General features: G+C 35.3%; 1 protein-coding gene across 2 annotated transcripts in view; it reads left to right on the top strand.

Annotated features, from left to right (window-relative positions):
- The window catches only part of DNAJC1 (DnaJ heat shock protein family (Hsp40) member C1), a 268260-nt gene that overhangs the window by 103922 nt on the left and 148718 nt on the right, over nt 1–15620 (top strand). For both annotated transcript variants that reach the window (XM_074266897.1, XM_074266898.1), the window contains 3 exons: nt 368–533; nt 1575–1672; nt 2862–2955. In XM_074266897.1, coding sequence (XP_074122998.1) covers nt 368–533; nt 1575–1672; nt 2862–2955 — 358 coding nt within the window. The remainder of the gene's footprint in view (nt 1–367; nt 534–1574; nt 1673–2861; nt 2956–15620) is intronic.

Genomic DNA, 15620 nt, shown 5'->3' with positions numbered 1-15620 from the left:
TTGTTACACATTTTTATAGTGTATTCTTTACCACTGACTGTGATAGACAGGTAGGACATATGGTTCATTTAATGTAAGTGTCATTCCATGAGTCCATCATTTGGGGGTGCTATAGGAGCAGAAGAGTTATCACCTTTTTTATAGTCAGAGTTTAAATCCACGACAGGTTGTGTTGGTATGAAGCTTTGATTGTTGTCTAAAATTGAAGTAAGGAGCGTTATGTTGGTTTTCCACCTCTAGGTCATTTGTATAGATTTTGGAATCATTCTTAACCCTCTTTTAATGTTGTGCAGTTGGTGGTTTGTTTATTTTGTTATTGTTTCAATTGTGAACTTCTCATGAAAGCCTGTCATGTTTGCTACTGTAGGTATGATGATATTCTGATCAATGGACTACCAGATTGGCGACAGCCTGTATTCTACTACAGGCGGGTGAGAAAAATGAGCAATGCTGAGCTGGCGTTACTCTTGTTCATTATTCTCACAGTGGGCCATTATGCTGTGGTTTGGTCAATCTACCTGGAAAAACAGCTGGTAAGTATTGCTAATAAATCAGATGATCTATAGTCTTCATATATATGTGTGTGTGCATGTGTATATGTATGGTATATGTATACATATGTACATATGTGAGTAGCATTTCAGAAAGTATATTGCTAATACAATTTGTTGAGTATTTCAACATATATCTAATACTAAATATGCTTTTATTTTTAAAATTCATTATAGTATTTGATATATTCCAGGATCAACAAATTCAAGAAGAAATCTTATGTTCCTTATGATTAAAAATAATCATTTCAAAATAACATTTTGCATTTTAATTTGTAGTTATAGATTTGCTGATTACCTGAAGTCTTGAGGTATGGCTTATTAAAAGATAGAAAGAGTTTTTTTGGGTTTTTTTTTTTTATCAATTTCTCCACTAACATAGAAATAAATATTTTCTCCAATTATTATGACTTTAATCCTTAAAAATGATTTTAAATATGTTTTATGTCACAACACATTGAATGCTGGATTTTAATTTATTTGGTTTTTTTTTTGGTTGTTGTTGTTAAATAAATCACAAATTTGACTAAAGTATAATTAAAAACTTCCAGAGTCTATTTGGTATAAAGTCAAAAGCAATATATTAATTTACTTCCTATTTAGTTTAGTATCCTTATATTTAGTTATATTCTTCTGTGAATTTTTATCTATATACTAAAAATAATAAAATGTAGTTTAAATAGTATTCATGAATTAGCATTTGTTTACTCCTTTTTGTTGAAGCCACATTATTAAAGTTGATGAATGAGAAAAGGCAAGTTGAATGCTTTTTCTTCTTAGAAAACTTTGATTGCTATGGAGATACACATGACTGACAGAGCTGGACTTCATGTGTGTTTAAGGACTGGATACCATGGCAACAGTTATTGTTAAAGATAGATGATTTTACTTAATCATGTAGGACCCTACATACATTTGCATAAATGCTTCTCTATAATGTTTACCCTTCACAGAACAGTCCCAGGAACATTCAGAGAGTACATGTTAATGATAACCTGTAACCATAATTCTTTATATGTTAAGGATGAACTGCTTAGCAAAAAAAAGAGAGAAAAGAAGAAAAAGACAGCAGGCAAGAGTGCGGATGAAGGCAAACTTACTGCTCTAGAGAAACATGAAAGGTGGGAGCATGCATAAATGCTTGACAATTTTAAAGTATGTCTTTGATATGTTACACAACTTCTGTTTTAAAAGAAACTGCCTGTAATGTTTTAAGTGTTCAGCCTCTTGATAATAAGTACTTGTGTATATATACCTAAAGTCAGCCTGTTCAGCCTTTGAAGAGTTCCAGCTTTATTTATAGAGAGGTGATGGTCAGTAAAATATTACGAGTATATGTCTGTTTTACATTCATGAGTGAGTTTAATATGTAAAATGAGGTTAATATGTAAAACTCCAGGAGTATGCTAAGACTTGAAAAGTTTCTTCATGAATTGTTTAAAAGACAGTTTCTGTTCTATATACTATATACATGGTTTTCTCCTCTATAGAAAACAAATTTTTTTGTATTTGATGGTGAAACTGATAAGAGTTTTATCTTAACGTTAAGACAGACTTGTATTTAACAAACTCTAGAGATAGAGTTTTAGTGGAAAAATTCTGTCACTGTTGTTCAGTTCTGAAGCAACATAGAGAGAGAGTGACATTCAGTAAATTCTAAAAGATACCACCATTTCTTCTATTGATTCATAGAAAGAAATAAAAGGTTTAAATAGTTCACACAGCAGGGGCATGAACTGGATCAATGTGGAATGGAGATCAGAGTCTATTCTGCTTGTCTTCTATTCTGATGACATCAGTGAGTAATGCTTCAGTGAACTGCAAATGACATTAATTTTTATGTATTGGTTTGTTTATGCTACAGTCTTCATATCTGGTTGTCAGCACTTGTGAACATTTTGGTGATGGTTAGTCTTTTTTAGCTGAAGTAATCATAAGGTTTAAGAATTCATTTTAGAGAAGTGATAAAAAGCCCAGGTTAGAGAGTAGATTTTTGTTTTTTATCTTTATAAAATGATTGAAGGCTACCTGCCTTGAAATCTCAATTCTGGATTATCTTATTTGCTCTAATTATTGTATTTGCTTTATTTGCTATATTTTGTATCAAAAATCAAGTTAATTTGATAAATGTCTTATAAATATTAAAATTTTGTTATTATGGGCCATTACATATTTTAAAGAATGTTTCATAATCTGATGTTTCAGTATTGTTTGTGTTCAGGGAAAACTTGACCTTTTACTAAAATATTCCATTAACCTACTGGGTCTCTCAGCTTTACTATTTTTAAAAGAAAATTTTATTTACTTTAGATTGCTAATGAAACCACAATGGCATGATTTGCTACCATGCAAGTTGGGAATTTGGTTCTGCCTGACTTTAAAAGCCCTGCCTCAACTAATACAGGTAAAAGCCACCTTTCCTTCTCTGTTTTGTATAAATATCTGATTCTTTCATTTTAATTACCAGTAAAAGATGTGCTTGTTTTATTGGTCTTCTATATGCATTCCGAATTAAAATCTCACTATTTTTACACATAAATGTTCACATGTGTACACATTTTGTTGTATTTTTTTCAAATTTTTATTATACCTTTAAAAAAATTCTGTGTATAAATATAAAATACATATTTAAAAATTACAATTATTACTCAAAGTATGTGATTTAAAGAGTATATTCAATGAAAAAGAGCAAAACTGAAATAGTTTTTTATTACTAATTATGTGCCAATTAAGATTTTAAATTAATTTCACATTTTAAATGTTGTATTCATTTATCTGTACAATTCTGCAAAAGCTTCTAATGTTTTTATTATAATATATAAATTTAATAGGAAGTGATAAAACAGCATGAGTGTTTTTTCAGGTGAGTAAGAAACATCTTTATCTTCTTGGCCTGGTAACATAAGTTCACATACTTCTGGGACTGCTAACTTGTTGATGAACAAACAGAAAATCTTCCTTTTATACAAGTAGTCTTATAAATAATGTTTTTACCATCTCAAACCAATGTTGAATTTGTCTATTGCATATGTATGTTTGTTTGGTTAATATCCCTTTCTTAGGCCAAGCCTGGAGAAGCTTTGAATTTGGCTGCTTCTATAAATTTATATGGAAAATATTTCTTAACAGAAAATAATATTTTTATTTGCTGATGAAGTAATCTAATGGCCACTGGCTGCAGATAAGCCTATGTGATATTCACATTTCCAAGATATTTCCCATATGTAATTAAGGAAACTGGTAACTTCTTACACTCTTTTCCCACTTTTCAAAAAAATTTCTTAGCTGAGATAATAGAATGTAAAATGTTTAACAAATTTCTAACTTGGGAGATGTTCTTTTCCAGTGCCTGTCATTCATCCATTTAGCTAGAATTACTTTAGAATGACTCAGAATTAGTAGGGAAAATGGAAATTACTTTTGTAGTTAATTTTTTAAAATTTATTTATGAGAAAACTTTATTGTTAAATGTGATACCTAAAAATAAAATTAATAGAAAGGGGAGAAAGCTTTTTTTATTTCCTACCTCTCCCCACCCCCAGTATATTCTTGAAAGAAAGAAAACAAACAAACAAAAAAGAGTTTAAGGTCTTATCTTATGTTGAATATTTAGTTTCTGTCAGAATAAACTCTTTACTGTAGACAGTAGCAGAGTATAAACAATATAGTCCATAAGGAGATACCATAAATAGAATGTCACAAAGGTCAATTCTAATCCCTCCTTTATGATCTTCACTTATAAGTAATTTAAAATTAAATCCAATTTGTAGAATTTACATACTGCCTGGTTAACATTGAGGAATGATATAACCAAATGCTACAGAGTGATTAACCCAGATGAAACTAATATATCATGTAGGTTTAGATTTGCAATTCATTATTTTAAGATTGTCTCCCTGTGGTAACTAAAACCACATGCTAGGAACTGTTTGCTTTGCAATAAACAAAACTTAGGAGGGTATCTGTAAAGTATGAATTTAGATACCACGTGATAAATGTCTTATGTTAATGACTTGTTTTTCTGCTTTCATTAGTCATATTTTCTTGGACTTTAAAGGTGTCTCTGATCTTCAAAGTTTTGGCTTTTTAAAAAAATGTTTCTCTTGCATTCAGATTTTGGAATACATACAATGAATCATTAAAACCTTTTATACATAATTTTTATTTCCAATCATTTTTTCTTTAATTGACACCTAAGAAAACTTTGAATTTGCTTTTAATTAAGTTTTAGGTTTACCAGACTTTGATTATTTAGTTAATTATTTGGAGACCAAATTCCTATTTTTGATATTCATCATATAACAACGTGGGTGGTATGGTAACAGTTTCATAGCTTAAAACTTCACTAAAATTTTGGACCGTCCTATAGCAATAAACAAACATTTTAACTTGATTGATGTGGAACTGATAAAAAAAAAAAAAAGAAAGAAAGAAAAAAGAAAAGAAAAAGAAAAGAAATCAAATACTGAACAGTTGCAACTTAGGATAAATTTTGCCTTTTTTCTTCTAAAGTGAACTTCTAATTTTCCTCTCATTTTTCTTTGGTTCTATAAAACAGAATATTGGGGGTGCCTGTGTCTACCTGCTTTGTAAGATAAGTAAAAATCTGTTTTAATTAAAAATCAGATGAGAATAAAATCATATAACACATAAAATTCTTTGAGTTATTTAAAGGGAGGCATCCCATGGAGGAACTTTTATCTCATTATTTATTGATATTCTTCTATGAAAGATCAGTCATTGGTTCAGAAGTAAACTTTAAAGTTAGAAACAACCATTTCAGAGCTAACCAACAACTGTTATTATATACAGTCCTTTTTATCTTAGCTTCTACCCCAGCAAATTAATACAGATCCTTTAGTCCCTTCTGGTCTTTTCTTTTCCCCTCACCAATCATGATTACCAATAGTAATGGCATTAATTCTGATCCTACTTCAAGATATCCAAATTCTTTGATTATCACTAACCAGCAAAGGTACCTCATATAGGTTGAAAAGCCTATACTCCTTAGAGTCACAGCTTAAACTTTGACCACTTCCTCACTGAAATTCCAGGGGAACCAGTTCCTTGTGGCTGCCTCATCTTTTGAAACAAAAACTCAGGCTGTTAATTCCTCAAAAAATTTTTGAGGGCTTACTGTGTGCAGAGTTTTTCTTCTAGATACTAAAGGAGGATTCAAAGATTTTATATATATATATATATATATAATATGTAGATGTATATATGTATTATATATATGACATGATATATATATTTATAGATAGATAGATAGATATATCCTAAAAAAAAGTAAAGTATGTCTATATTATTACAGTATAGGATTGTACGTGAGGATTGTTTTTTAGCAATTTATGGGACAAGAAATCACTTCGGTATCTCTAGGTTTAAGGAATGTCTTTTGGAGGAGATGGCATTTGAACTGGGTTTTGAGGAATAGGTCAGTTTAATGTATGAAAAGAATTGTTTAGACAGTTATTCCCAGTTAGGACATTACTGACATTTTGACAGAGTGTGAATAAACTTACAAGAGATATTAAAACAAAATCAATAAAATTAGGCGGTTAGAACATTTATACCCTATGGTTATAGAATAAATATCCTATAGGGAGAGAAAATGAATAAATTGCTTTAAAGCCAGAGTAAATGTATACATATCCTCCTCTAATATACTGGGAAACTTGTACTCACATCTAGCACTGATCTATAGTTTGAAAAAGGCAGGGTTGCAGGGGTAAGACCACTAGTCTTGTAGTTTGTGGCCCCAGATTCAAATCTTAGCTGTTTGCTACTCATACAATTTTGTCACTTAAATTCTCTAGACCAGGGATTCTCAAACTATGGCCCGCTGAGGACGTTCATGGGCCCGCTGGGTTATGGCAAATGGGCTGAGGGGCGGAGACAGAGGGTGAGTTTTTGTTTTTACTATAGTCTGGCCCTCCAACAGTCTGAGGGACAGTGAACTGGCCCCCTATTTTAAAAGTTTGAGGACTACTGCTCTAGACCTTAGTTTCCTCATTTATAAAAGGTTTCATAAATGAAGTCTCTGAGATTTGGAAAGACTAAAGACAGAAGTTTTAGAGAATATCATGTTTGCTGTCTTTGTGTTTGTTGTAGAGTCCAAAGAGAGGGGACCTATGAGGAAAGTGCAATCTAGAATCAAAATTTTCCCTGTAGATTGAAACTCAGGGAAGTTATGTCCAAGTAGCAAGTACCAGAAGCAGTATTTCATGGGTCTTCCTGGCTCCATGGCCAGTACTCTATCCACTACACTGGATAGCTCCTCAGTATGGGATAGGGAGTTGATTAGGGAGATAGATATAAAAGGATCGTCTTGGCAGCAGTAAGAGCCCAGTTGAGATTAAATAACAGATTTGTTACTGCAGGATAGCGAGGGTGGCACAATATGATAGAGTATTGGGCTTGGAATCAGGAACTCTCATGAGTTCAAATCCAGCCTCAGACACTTATTAGCTGAGTGACCCTGAGCAAATCATTTAACCCTATTTGCCTCAATTTCCTCATCTGTAAAATAAACTAGAGAAGGAAGTGGCAAACCATTCCGGTAACTTGGCCAAGAAAACCCCAAGTGGGGTCACGAAGAGTCAGACATGACTGAAATAACTGAACAACAAAAAGGCATTTCACAGTCCCTTTTATCCATAGTTAAAGTTTTGTGGAAAGAATTGACTGTAAGAATAACCTTGAATCCAATTCCTCCCTAGGTTTGCCACCATGTTTCTCACATTGTGACTTATCACTAAGGACATATAAAAACTCCATTGCCATTAGGGCCATTTCTTTCTCAACCCTTTCCTTCCACTGATTTGGACGCAAACAAACAAAACACTTATGGTTAATTAGCAAATGAATGACCTACATGTGGACTGTGAAACATTAAAAAACATTAGAAACATTGTGAAACTAGACTGTTCTGACCACCTCTAAGCACAACAGTGATTTTCTAAGCAAAAAAGGGGAGTTGCCCAGAAGATTATACAAAATATGTAATAACTTTTTAAAAGGCATTTCAGACCAATAAATGTTTGTATCCCTGTTTTATAGCCATGGGGGACAAAGGCAAAGAAAGAGTAAGAAGCTGATTTGAGTAGGGTAGATAGAATAGATAAATAGCTCAGTTGAAATGGAAGAAAGCAAAAAGTCTTTTGAGATTCCTTTAGATCAAGGGCACAGACTTTCCATTCTCTGAAAAGATGACATTGAGCACAAGTGATGGACAATCTAAATGAGGAATTGTTATTTTTTAATACAAAACCAAGTGTTAAAATGAAAAGTGTTAAAAGAGAACAAGAAGAAATTCCCAGGAGTTAAAATTCACCAACAATGCACTTGACTGCCTTGGGAGATCTTCTGCTACTGTCAAAGGCCTTCATATATTAAGTGGAAGGTCATTCTAGATGTATTCAATGTTAGAGGTGGAAGGAATTCTTAAGATCATCTGATTCAACCAATGTATTTTTATAGTTGGAGAAAGGTAGCCTCAAAAAAATTAAGCAATTTTCCTGAAGGCACATAGTGTGTTAGTAGCTGAACTGGTTAAGAATAAACAGTCTTGTCATTCCCAGTCCAGTTTGATTCTACAAGATTGTGTTGAAAATCCATCATATTTAGCTTTTCTCTCCCTATTGGGAAGAGCTAAATGCAACCTTGACATTTGGGATGCAGGAGGACTGGGCCTACCATTTCATTAGTATAGGAAACTCTAGGAATAGAAAATTCCTATTGAAAAACTTCTGCTATCAATACAAATAAGTGTCTTTTCTATGACTTAGTGTTTTTAGAGTTCCCAGCACAGTGAGAAGTTAAGTGACCTCCCTGTGTCACTCTGACACCATGTGTCAGAGACAGTACTTGAATCCAGATCTTTCTGACCTCAAGGCCAAATCTTTCTCCACTATCCATTATTTTGTATTTCCCCAATGGCCATTATTTTCCTGGGGAGCATCATAGCTCAGGTCAATAAGAAAAAAAATAAATTAACCTTATTTGATATTAAGTGGGAAGCACCCCCAAAAATAGTCCAAAGAGAAATTATGACTTTGTTAATAACCAAAAGGAAAGACAAGTAAAGAAGGCAAAGCACCTTTCCTGTGTGAAATAGGCACAAGATTTAGTGATACAGTCACAAGACCTCAGAGAACACAACTTTTACCCTTGTCTGGTAGTAATATTCAGGCTTACCTCTCTCAGTCACCCCCTCAAAAGGCTGCTTTGTCCATCAAATATGGTGCCCTCTTCAACAATGATTCTTTTATTCTCAGAGAGCCTGATGCCTCTGTAACATTCTTTGTTATCACCTCACATGGAAGACTGAAATTGAGAACATGAGAAATTGCCTTCTTATTCACTAATTTCTTTACAGTATTTTATGCAAAAGAAACCTATTTTTGAAAAATTTGCTATCATGTCAACTGATTTTTGTTAAATGCTGTGTTGAATTTTTTATAGGAACACATTTCAAAATAATAGACATAATGATAGCTAATATGTTTATATAGTATTTCACTACTTGTAAAATGCTTCAAATATGTAGAAGGTGTGCTCAGACTATTTACCCTGTCAGGGAAGTGTCCATCATCTCAAGACTTACAGAGCTACCATAAGATTTTGGGTTCCCCTAACAGGAGCTTTATAGTAAGGGTTGCTAAGATTTTATAAACGTCTATCTTCACTCCAAGTCCAACACTCCTTCAACAACAACAACAACAACAACAAAAATCAATGAGAAAATTGGATTTGATTTGGAGCATTTGTCTTTATAAGCAGAATTCCAGGAAAGTATCTCTAGTGTTTCATATATTGAAGAGTTCCTAAATTTCAAACAAAATAATGAGTCAAGCTAAAGTAGATTTCAGAGAAGCTGGAAAGTTGCCTTGTCTCTTTATCCAGTTTCTTCTTCTCGGTATTCTTCCTTCTATCTTGTATCGCTAATTCCTCATTCCATGGTAGTAAATAGGTATGATTACCTCAGATTGATGGAAAGCATCAGCCTAAGGTAAACCGCCACATATGTGTCATAGAAGAAAGTAAACAAGAGATAATGAATGTCATGATGGCATTTTATCACCTTTCTGAATTCCCTTAGAAGTTGAAAGATAAATTAGTCATGTGAATAAGCTGTCTGCATCCTCAGAGATTCTTGTACTTTCATATCACTGACCTAAAGTTTTAAGTGAATGCTTTCATAAACAAATTCAGTCTAATGCAGTTTAGGAAATCAATTTAGAAGGTTCTTTCAATATTAGAAGAAAATGGTAATTCTCATAAAAAAAAAAAATTGTGTGACCTAAACCAAATATTCATGTTAACATAGGTCCACTAGCCCAAGGGCTAAAAGAAATTAAACTCTGTTTCTCCTTCTGATGACTAAATTTTTTTTACTTGAGAATGTCTATGTGAGAGGAAACTGTGAATGTGTTTCCTGTAGGCAGACATTTGTATTTTCTTACTTTCCAGATGTGAAGAGCAGCAGGAGAATTGATATAGTTAGGGCATGCAGGAGTTTTCATCTCCACTGAACCATGGAATCATAGAATGTTAGAGACCCTTCTGGGACTTTAGATGTCAGCTAACCCAAACCCTTCATTTTTTAAATGGGACCCCTAATTTTCCTTAGGCATATCAAGAGGAGCTGCAATGAAGGCAAAAACTTATAATTTATTAAAGCCAGAAATCTAGCCATCTTCGGTTAGTTGAAATCATGGAAGATGAAATGTTTACTAACTTGTATCCAAAAGATTATAGCACCTAACAAAATACTTTGCATTTAGAAAGTATTCAAGAAATATTTATTCTATAAATTTGTTGATGCAAGTCTTTTAAAACACTGTATTCCATAGCTTTTAAAAAATCTACATAAGCATTATAGCGTGTACCCTGGGGAAAACACTATGGAAGCCAACATTGTGTCATCACTTTTTCCGGGAGGGATAATCTTTTTAAAAAATTACTTCTCAGTTGGTATTTGGATATGTCTATAGCCATGTCATTGTTATTTGCTTGAAGTTTTGTAAGGACTAGTGATTTTAGGATTGATTGTAAGTTCAATTGCCATTCTTTGTATGAATAGTTGAGTCAAAGAGGTTATGATGATGATGGTGATGATGATGATGATGATGATGATGATGATGATGATGATGATGATGATGTGTCTACTTAATGTCTGAGAAGAATACTCACTCTTAAAAAAGCATAGCAATATTTTTTTTTAAAAATTTTGATGGCATAGTTTTCAAAGCCATATTTATTCCTGAATAAATAAAATAATACACCAATCCGTCTTTGATTTATTCAAATTGATGTTTTTATCATACATTGAGGAAACATAGGTTTGGTTACAATCTCATGTTTGATAAAATTTTCAGTTCCTATTTAGATATTCCTAGTCATTGTTATCAGGTATATCAACTTCATTGCCCAAACATTTATACAACTTACTTGCAATTTCAGAGTCATAATCTATGTCATTCCCATCCATTGACATGTTCTATTTTCTCCTTCCAACCACCAAGGAGGTAGAGGTTGATAACTGGCCTAGTGGGATTATTTGTTCAACTTTATGCCACAGAACTTCCTATGGAAGCAGAGCCAAGTTGCAACCAGGTGAGGCCCCTGGGAATTTACCCCAAAGGAGTAGCTTCTTCCTGTGGCCATCTTAAAACCTGGTTTTATGCCTCCAGCTCCTTCACTAGCCTGTTAAAGGGCCCATACTTCCTTACCCAGCCCCTACTCCAAGAAACCCTCTGACTATGGGGCTCCCACCTGCATTCCTTCCCACCCCAAACACCTATAGGGAGTGAGGAGAGAGGAGGAAACAGTAATTTGTCTGGGGTGTAGACTGCTCCTTCCCCCAGATGTAGTTGGACTGTTTTCTGCTACTACTGCCAGAGTCCATGGCAGTGTTCTATCAACAGCCCTCCCCCTTGCACTGGTCTCTGTACTACCCCTGATATAAGTGGAAGGATTTATCAGGGAAGTAGAAATTTTCATGGTTTGTGTGAGACATTTAAGCAGAAAGGGAAGTAAAATATCATGGTCTAATTTAATCAAATAAGCATTTATCAAGCACCTAATATATCCTGAACTTAGCTGTGTTTACATAGTTGCAAAGTAGTTAATATACATCTCATTTAATCCTCATAAAAACCATCCTATATAGGTGCTATTATCCTTCAGTTTTTACAAATGAAGAAATTAAGGCTCAGAGAAATGTTAGTAAGTGAGTACATGACTATATGACACAAGCCTGAAATTCTGGTCATCCAGATGTGATTACACACCATCGGGACCACTGACACCTTAATACTCTGCCAAGTATAGTTATGAGCTTCAAAAATATGGCCTATGTCTTGAAGGGTTTTATAATCTACTTATACAAAACTGTTGTATGTGAAACAAAAAGAATCAAATATTTAATTATGTGATGTTGACTGTAAATGTAATATTGTTGAAGGAAAGTAGAGAGGTAATAGAGTGAGATCCTTGGAGATGGTGAGGGTTAAGCATCTTGACAGATGAGTAGAATTTGAATAGGTGAAAAAGGAAAAGAGTATTTTCAGCTCAAGGAAGAGTTTAAATAAAGGTGCAAAGGTAGGAATGAGTTTGTGGAGGATAATGAGACTAGTCCAGCTAAAACAGGGGGTATGTATTTGAGAAATATTGGAAGGAGAGGAAAATATGTAGCCAGGTTATGAAGGGCTTTGAAAGTCAGGTAAAGGAGTTGGACTTGATAAGGCAAGCAAATGAAGGCTGTTTCTTGGGCAAAATAATAACATCAAGAAAAACATGTTTTAGAAAGATTTGTTTGACAGTGGATAGGTAAATCAGGAAAGTAACTAGAGGTAAAAAGGATTAGCCAGAAGGCATCAATTTTTTCCCGAGCACAAATACAGTATGCAGAAAATTAAAGAGGGAAAGAGTACTGACAGTTGGGGAGATCAGAAGATGGCCCCTACATTGAACCCTGCAAGAAAACAAGGATTGTGAAAAACTAAAATAAAGAGAGTATGTTTGTGAGTTGGTTTATGAAAATGGACAGGAGAAGAAGGAGTCAGGGGAGCAGCAACTTGACCAGATATGGCCAGATTATTTAAAATAGATTTCCTGAAAGGGGATAATATGAAATGTCTAGGGACTAAATTCTAGAGAGTTTTAAATACTAAGATGAGGAATTTGGTTTTTATCCTAGAAATTGGAGGAGGCCACTAGAGATATAATGATGTGCATGCTCTCTCTCGCTCTCACTCTCTTTCTCCCCCTCCCTCTTCCTCTCCTCTCCCTGCCCTCTTCTCAGCATTCCTTCTCCTTCCCCCTCAAAAAACCAAAAAACAAAATAAACTCTCCAAGTGAAATCAGAAGAAAGAAGGGGAGGAGAGATCTCCACTGGCGACCTGATTCAGGGATGAGATCTCTGGCTCCAAGGAGCAGACCTTTGCCTCACTCCACCCTCCTGTCTGGGTGTCAAGCCCTGAAGGAGCTGTCTTCCATCCATCTGTGCTTGAGTACCATGTCTGTTCCCAGACCCTGTGTGTCCTTGAGCAGTGTGCCAGGCTCCCTCCATCCACAAGTATGGGCCCTCCTTTTTGCTTGTCCCCTTCCCTCCCTTCCTTCCTTACATCTGTGGGCAAATTCACATAACATAAAAATTGCTTTATATAGAAGGCTGCAGCATAAAGTGAGAACTATCTGTAATTGGTTGAAGTTCATGATAATGGCAGAAAATAAATTGCTGCATGGGGTTGGGGGAGGGACAGTGGAAGAAGTGGCAAATAAGGTTATGATTGGAAAGGAGGTCGGCTCAGAGGTCCTTATCTCCAAAGAGAACAAGAGCTTTGAGGTCAACAGAGGTGACTCATTTATGTGGCACTTTAATGTTTGTAAAAAACCCAGCAAAGTATGGGTGTTCCCACTTTACAGGTAAGGAGAGGTGCAAAGTAACTTCTTCTTGCTGCCATATTCATTAAATATCCGAGGTAGGAGTCTTTTGATCCCTCTATTGAGCACTATTAGTTATTCTAGTCAAACTATGCCAGACTGCCTCTCCGGGGGTACATCAGTAGGAGTCCTGAGGAGGGGGATGGAAGAGAGAATAGGATGTAAGCCAGCCATTAAGAGGAGGTAGGAAAGTAGAAGTCAGTCCCGGAGAACAGGTGACAGCACCCGAGGGAGCATCCATCTTCCAAAGATCCTGGAGAACACAACCTCTGGTGGATGGTGAGTGGTGAAAGGGCTATTGTGACTGGGTGCCAGCTGAGGGCAGCAGAGAGCTGCCATCCAGACTCCACGGACTGAGCCAGTGACTGCTAAGTGGTCTCAAGACCATAAAGCTGGGCTTCCATGAAAAGCCCGGAGTTTGGAGGGCCGTCTGAACAGCGAAGATGGCAAACCGCCTTTGGCTCTCAAAAGGACCCAAGACTGAACTGTGAGGGTCCTGACTTCTGACCCAGGGGAAGGAGGAACATACATCTTCTTTGACCACAGATCTATTAGAAGTTCTGATTGCTATGAAGTGTTTCGCTAATAACCATTTTTTAAAATTTGAAGTGATTTTTTTTGTTAAGGACCATGCCTAAGTGCGAAGGGGCGGGTTGGTTCTCTGAAAGCCCTTGACCTGGACCTATATATTTACCGATGGGGAAATTGGTCAGTAGTAAACTCTCAAAATATCTTGCTACCATTCATACAGTATTTAGGGGAGATGTTCCTGGGAAGGTCGGTTCTACAAATGAGTAAAACGTACTCAGAAATAAAGAAAGTAAAAGGAAGAATTAAAGATCTCTCTTGAGTTTTCACATTTGAGTGATGGGAAGAATGGAAGTGACTCTAGAAGAGATAAGTTTAAAGCAGCAGAGGGTATGGAGGAAAGGGGGCGGGGTTCCATTGTGGTCATGATCCATGGGGATGGCTTTCCAAATATCCAAGTGGCAATCAGAGTCCAGAAGCCGACTAGTCCAATCTGTATGGAAATAAGAATCCTTTCTGTGCCATAAGTGACCATCCAGCTATTGTTAGAAGACCTTCAGTGAGCTGAACCCACTTTATCTAAAGCCAGTCCATTGCATTTTGAGAGAGTCTTAATTGTTGGGAAATTGTTCCTTTCATAAAACGTCTATATATTTCTTTTTCCACTTATTGACCTCTGTTTGTGTGTATTTTGTTTTGTTTTTGGTGTGGGGGAGTGGGAGTTGATTGGGATCTATATTTATTGGTGTAGAAATTCTTAACAAGGATCTTTTCTCTACCACTGCCTATTAGTAGGCATCTCCTCTGCAACTTGTAGCCTTACAGAGTTGCCTGGGGCACTGAGAGGTTCTTCAGCTTGCCCCTGCATGTGTCACAGCCTTGTGTACCTTGTTTCCAGCTGTATTGAGAGCTGCTGAAAGATTCAGGAGAATGAACACTGAGAAAAGGTCCTTTCAGTCATAGAATTTCAGTTCTGTTCAAAAAGACGCATTAAGCACTTATACAAAAGGCACTGAGCTGGACAATGAGGATACAATGACAAAGATGGCAGTTCCTGCCCTCAAGGAGTTTGCAGTCTATTTCTCCATGTGACACATGCAATGTTAGGCACTGAAAGATACAGATAAAATAGCATATATCCTGCTCTCAAGGAGCTCCTGTTCTACTGGGGCTGGGGGTTAATGTCATAGCAAAATGATACTTTCTATGGAGGTTGGGTACTATATTCAGTACATAAGATGAAAATCAGATAGAGTCAAAATCACCTTGAAATAAATATTAAATATATTGGATTATTTGCCATCTAGGGAAGGGAGTGGGGGGAAGAGAGGGAGAAAAATTTGGAACACAGGTTTTACGAGAGTGAATATTGAAAACAATCTTTACTTATATTTTGAAAATAAAAGGCTATCATTTTTAAAAATTGATGTTAAATTACTTTTAAAATAAAATTTAGTATCTTTAAGTCATTTTAGCTGAGAAGGGGCAAGAATCTCTTTCAAAGAAGACAAGTCGACCAATATTAGGCATACCCCAACAGAAGTCAAAGATAAGAGGAAAGAACCATATGTGAACCATATGTACAAAGGA

Source organism: Sminthopsis crassicaudata, chromosome 5, assembly GCF_048593235.1.
Source record: "Sminthopsis crassicaudata isolate SCR6 chromosome 5, ASM4859323v1, whole genome shotgun sequence".
Taxonomy (NCBI): domain Eukaryota; kingdom Metazoa; phylum Chordata; class Mammalia; order Dasyuromorphia; family Dasyuridae; genus Sminthopsis; species Sminthopsis crassicaudata.
Note: the sequence above shows the minus strand (reverse complement) of the source record. Positions and strands in the feature narration are given on the sequence as shown.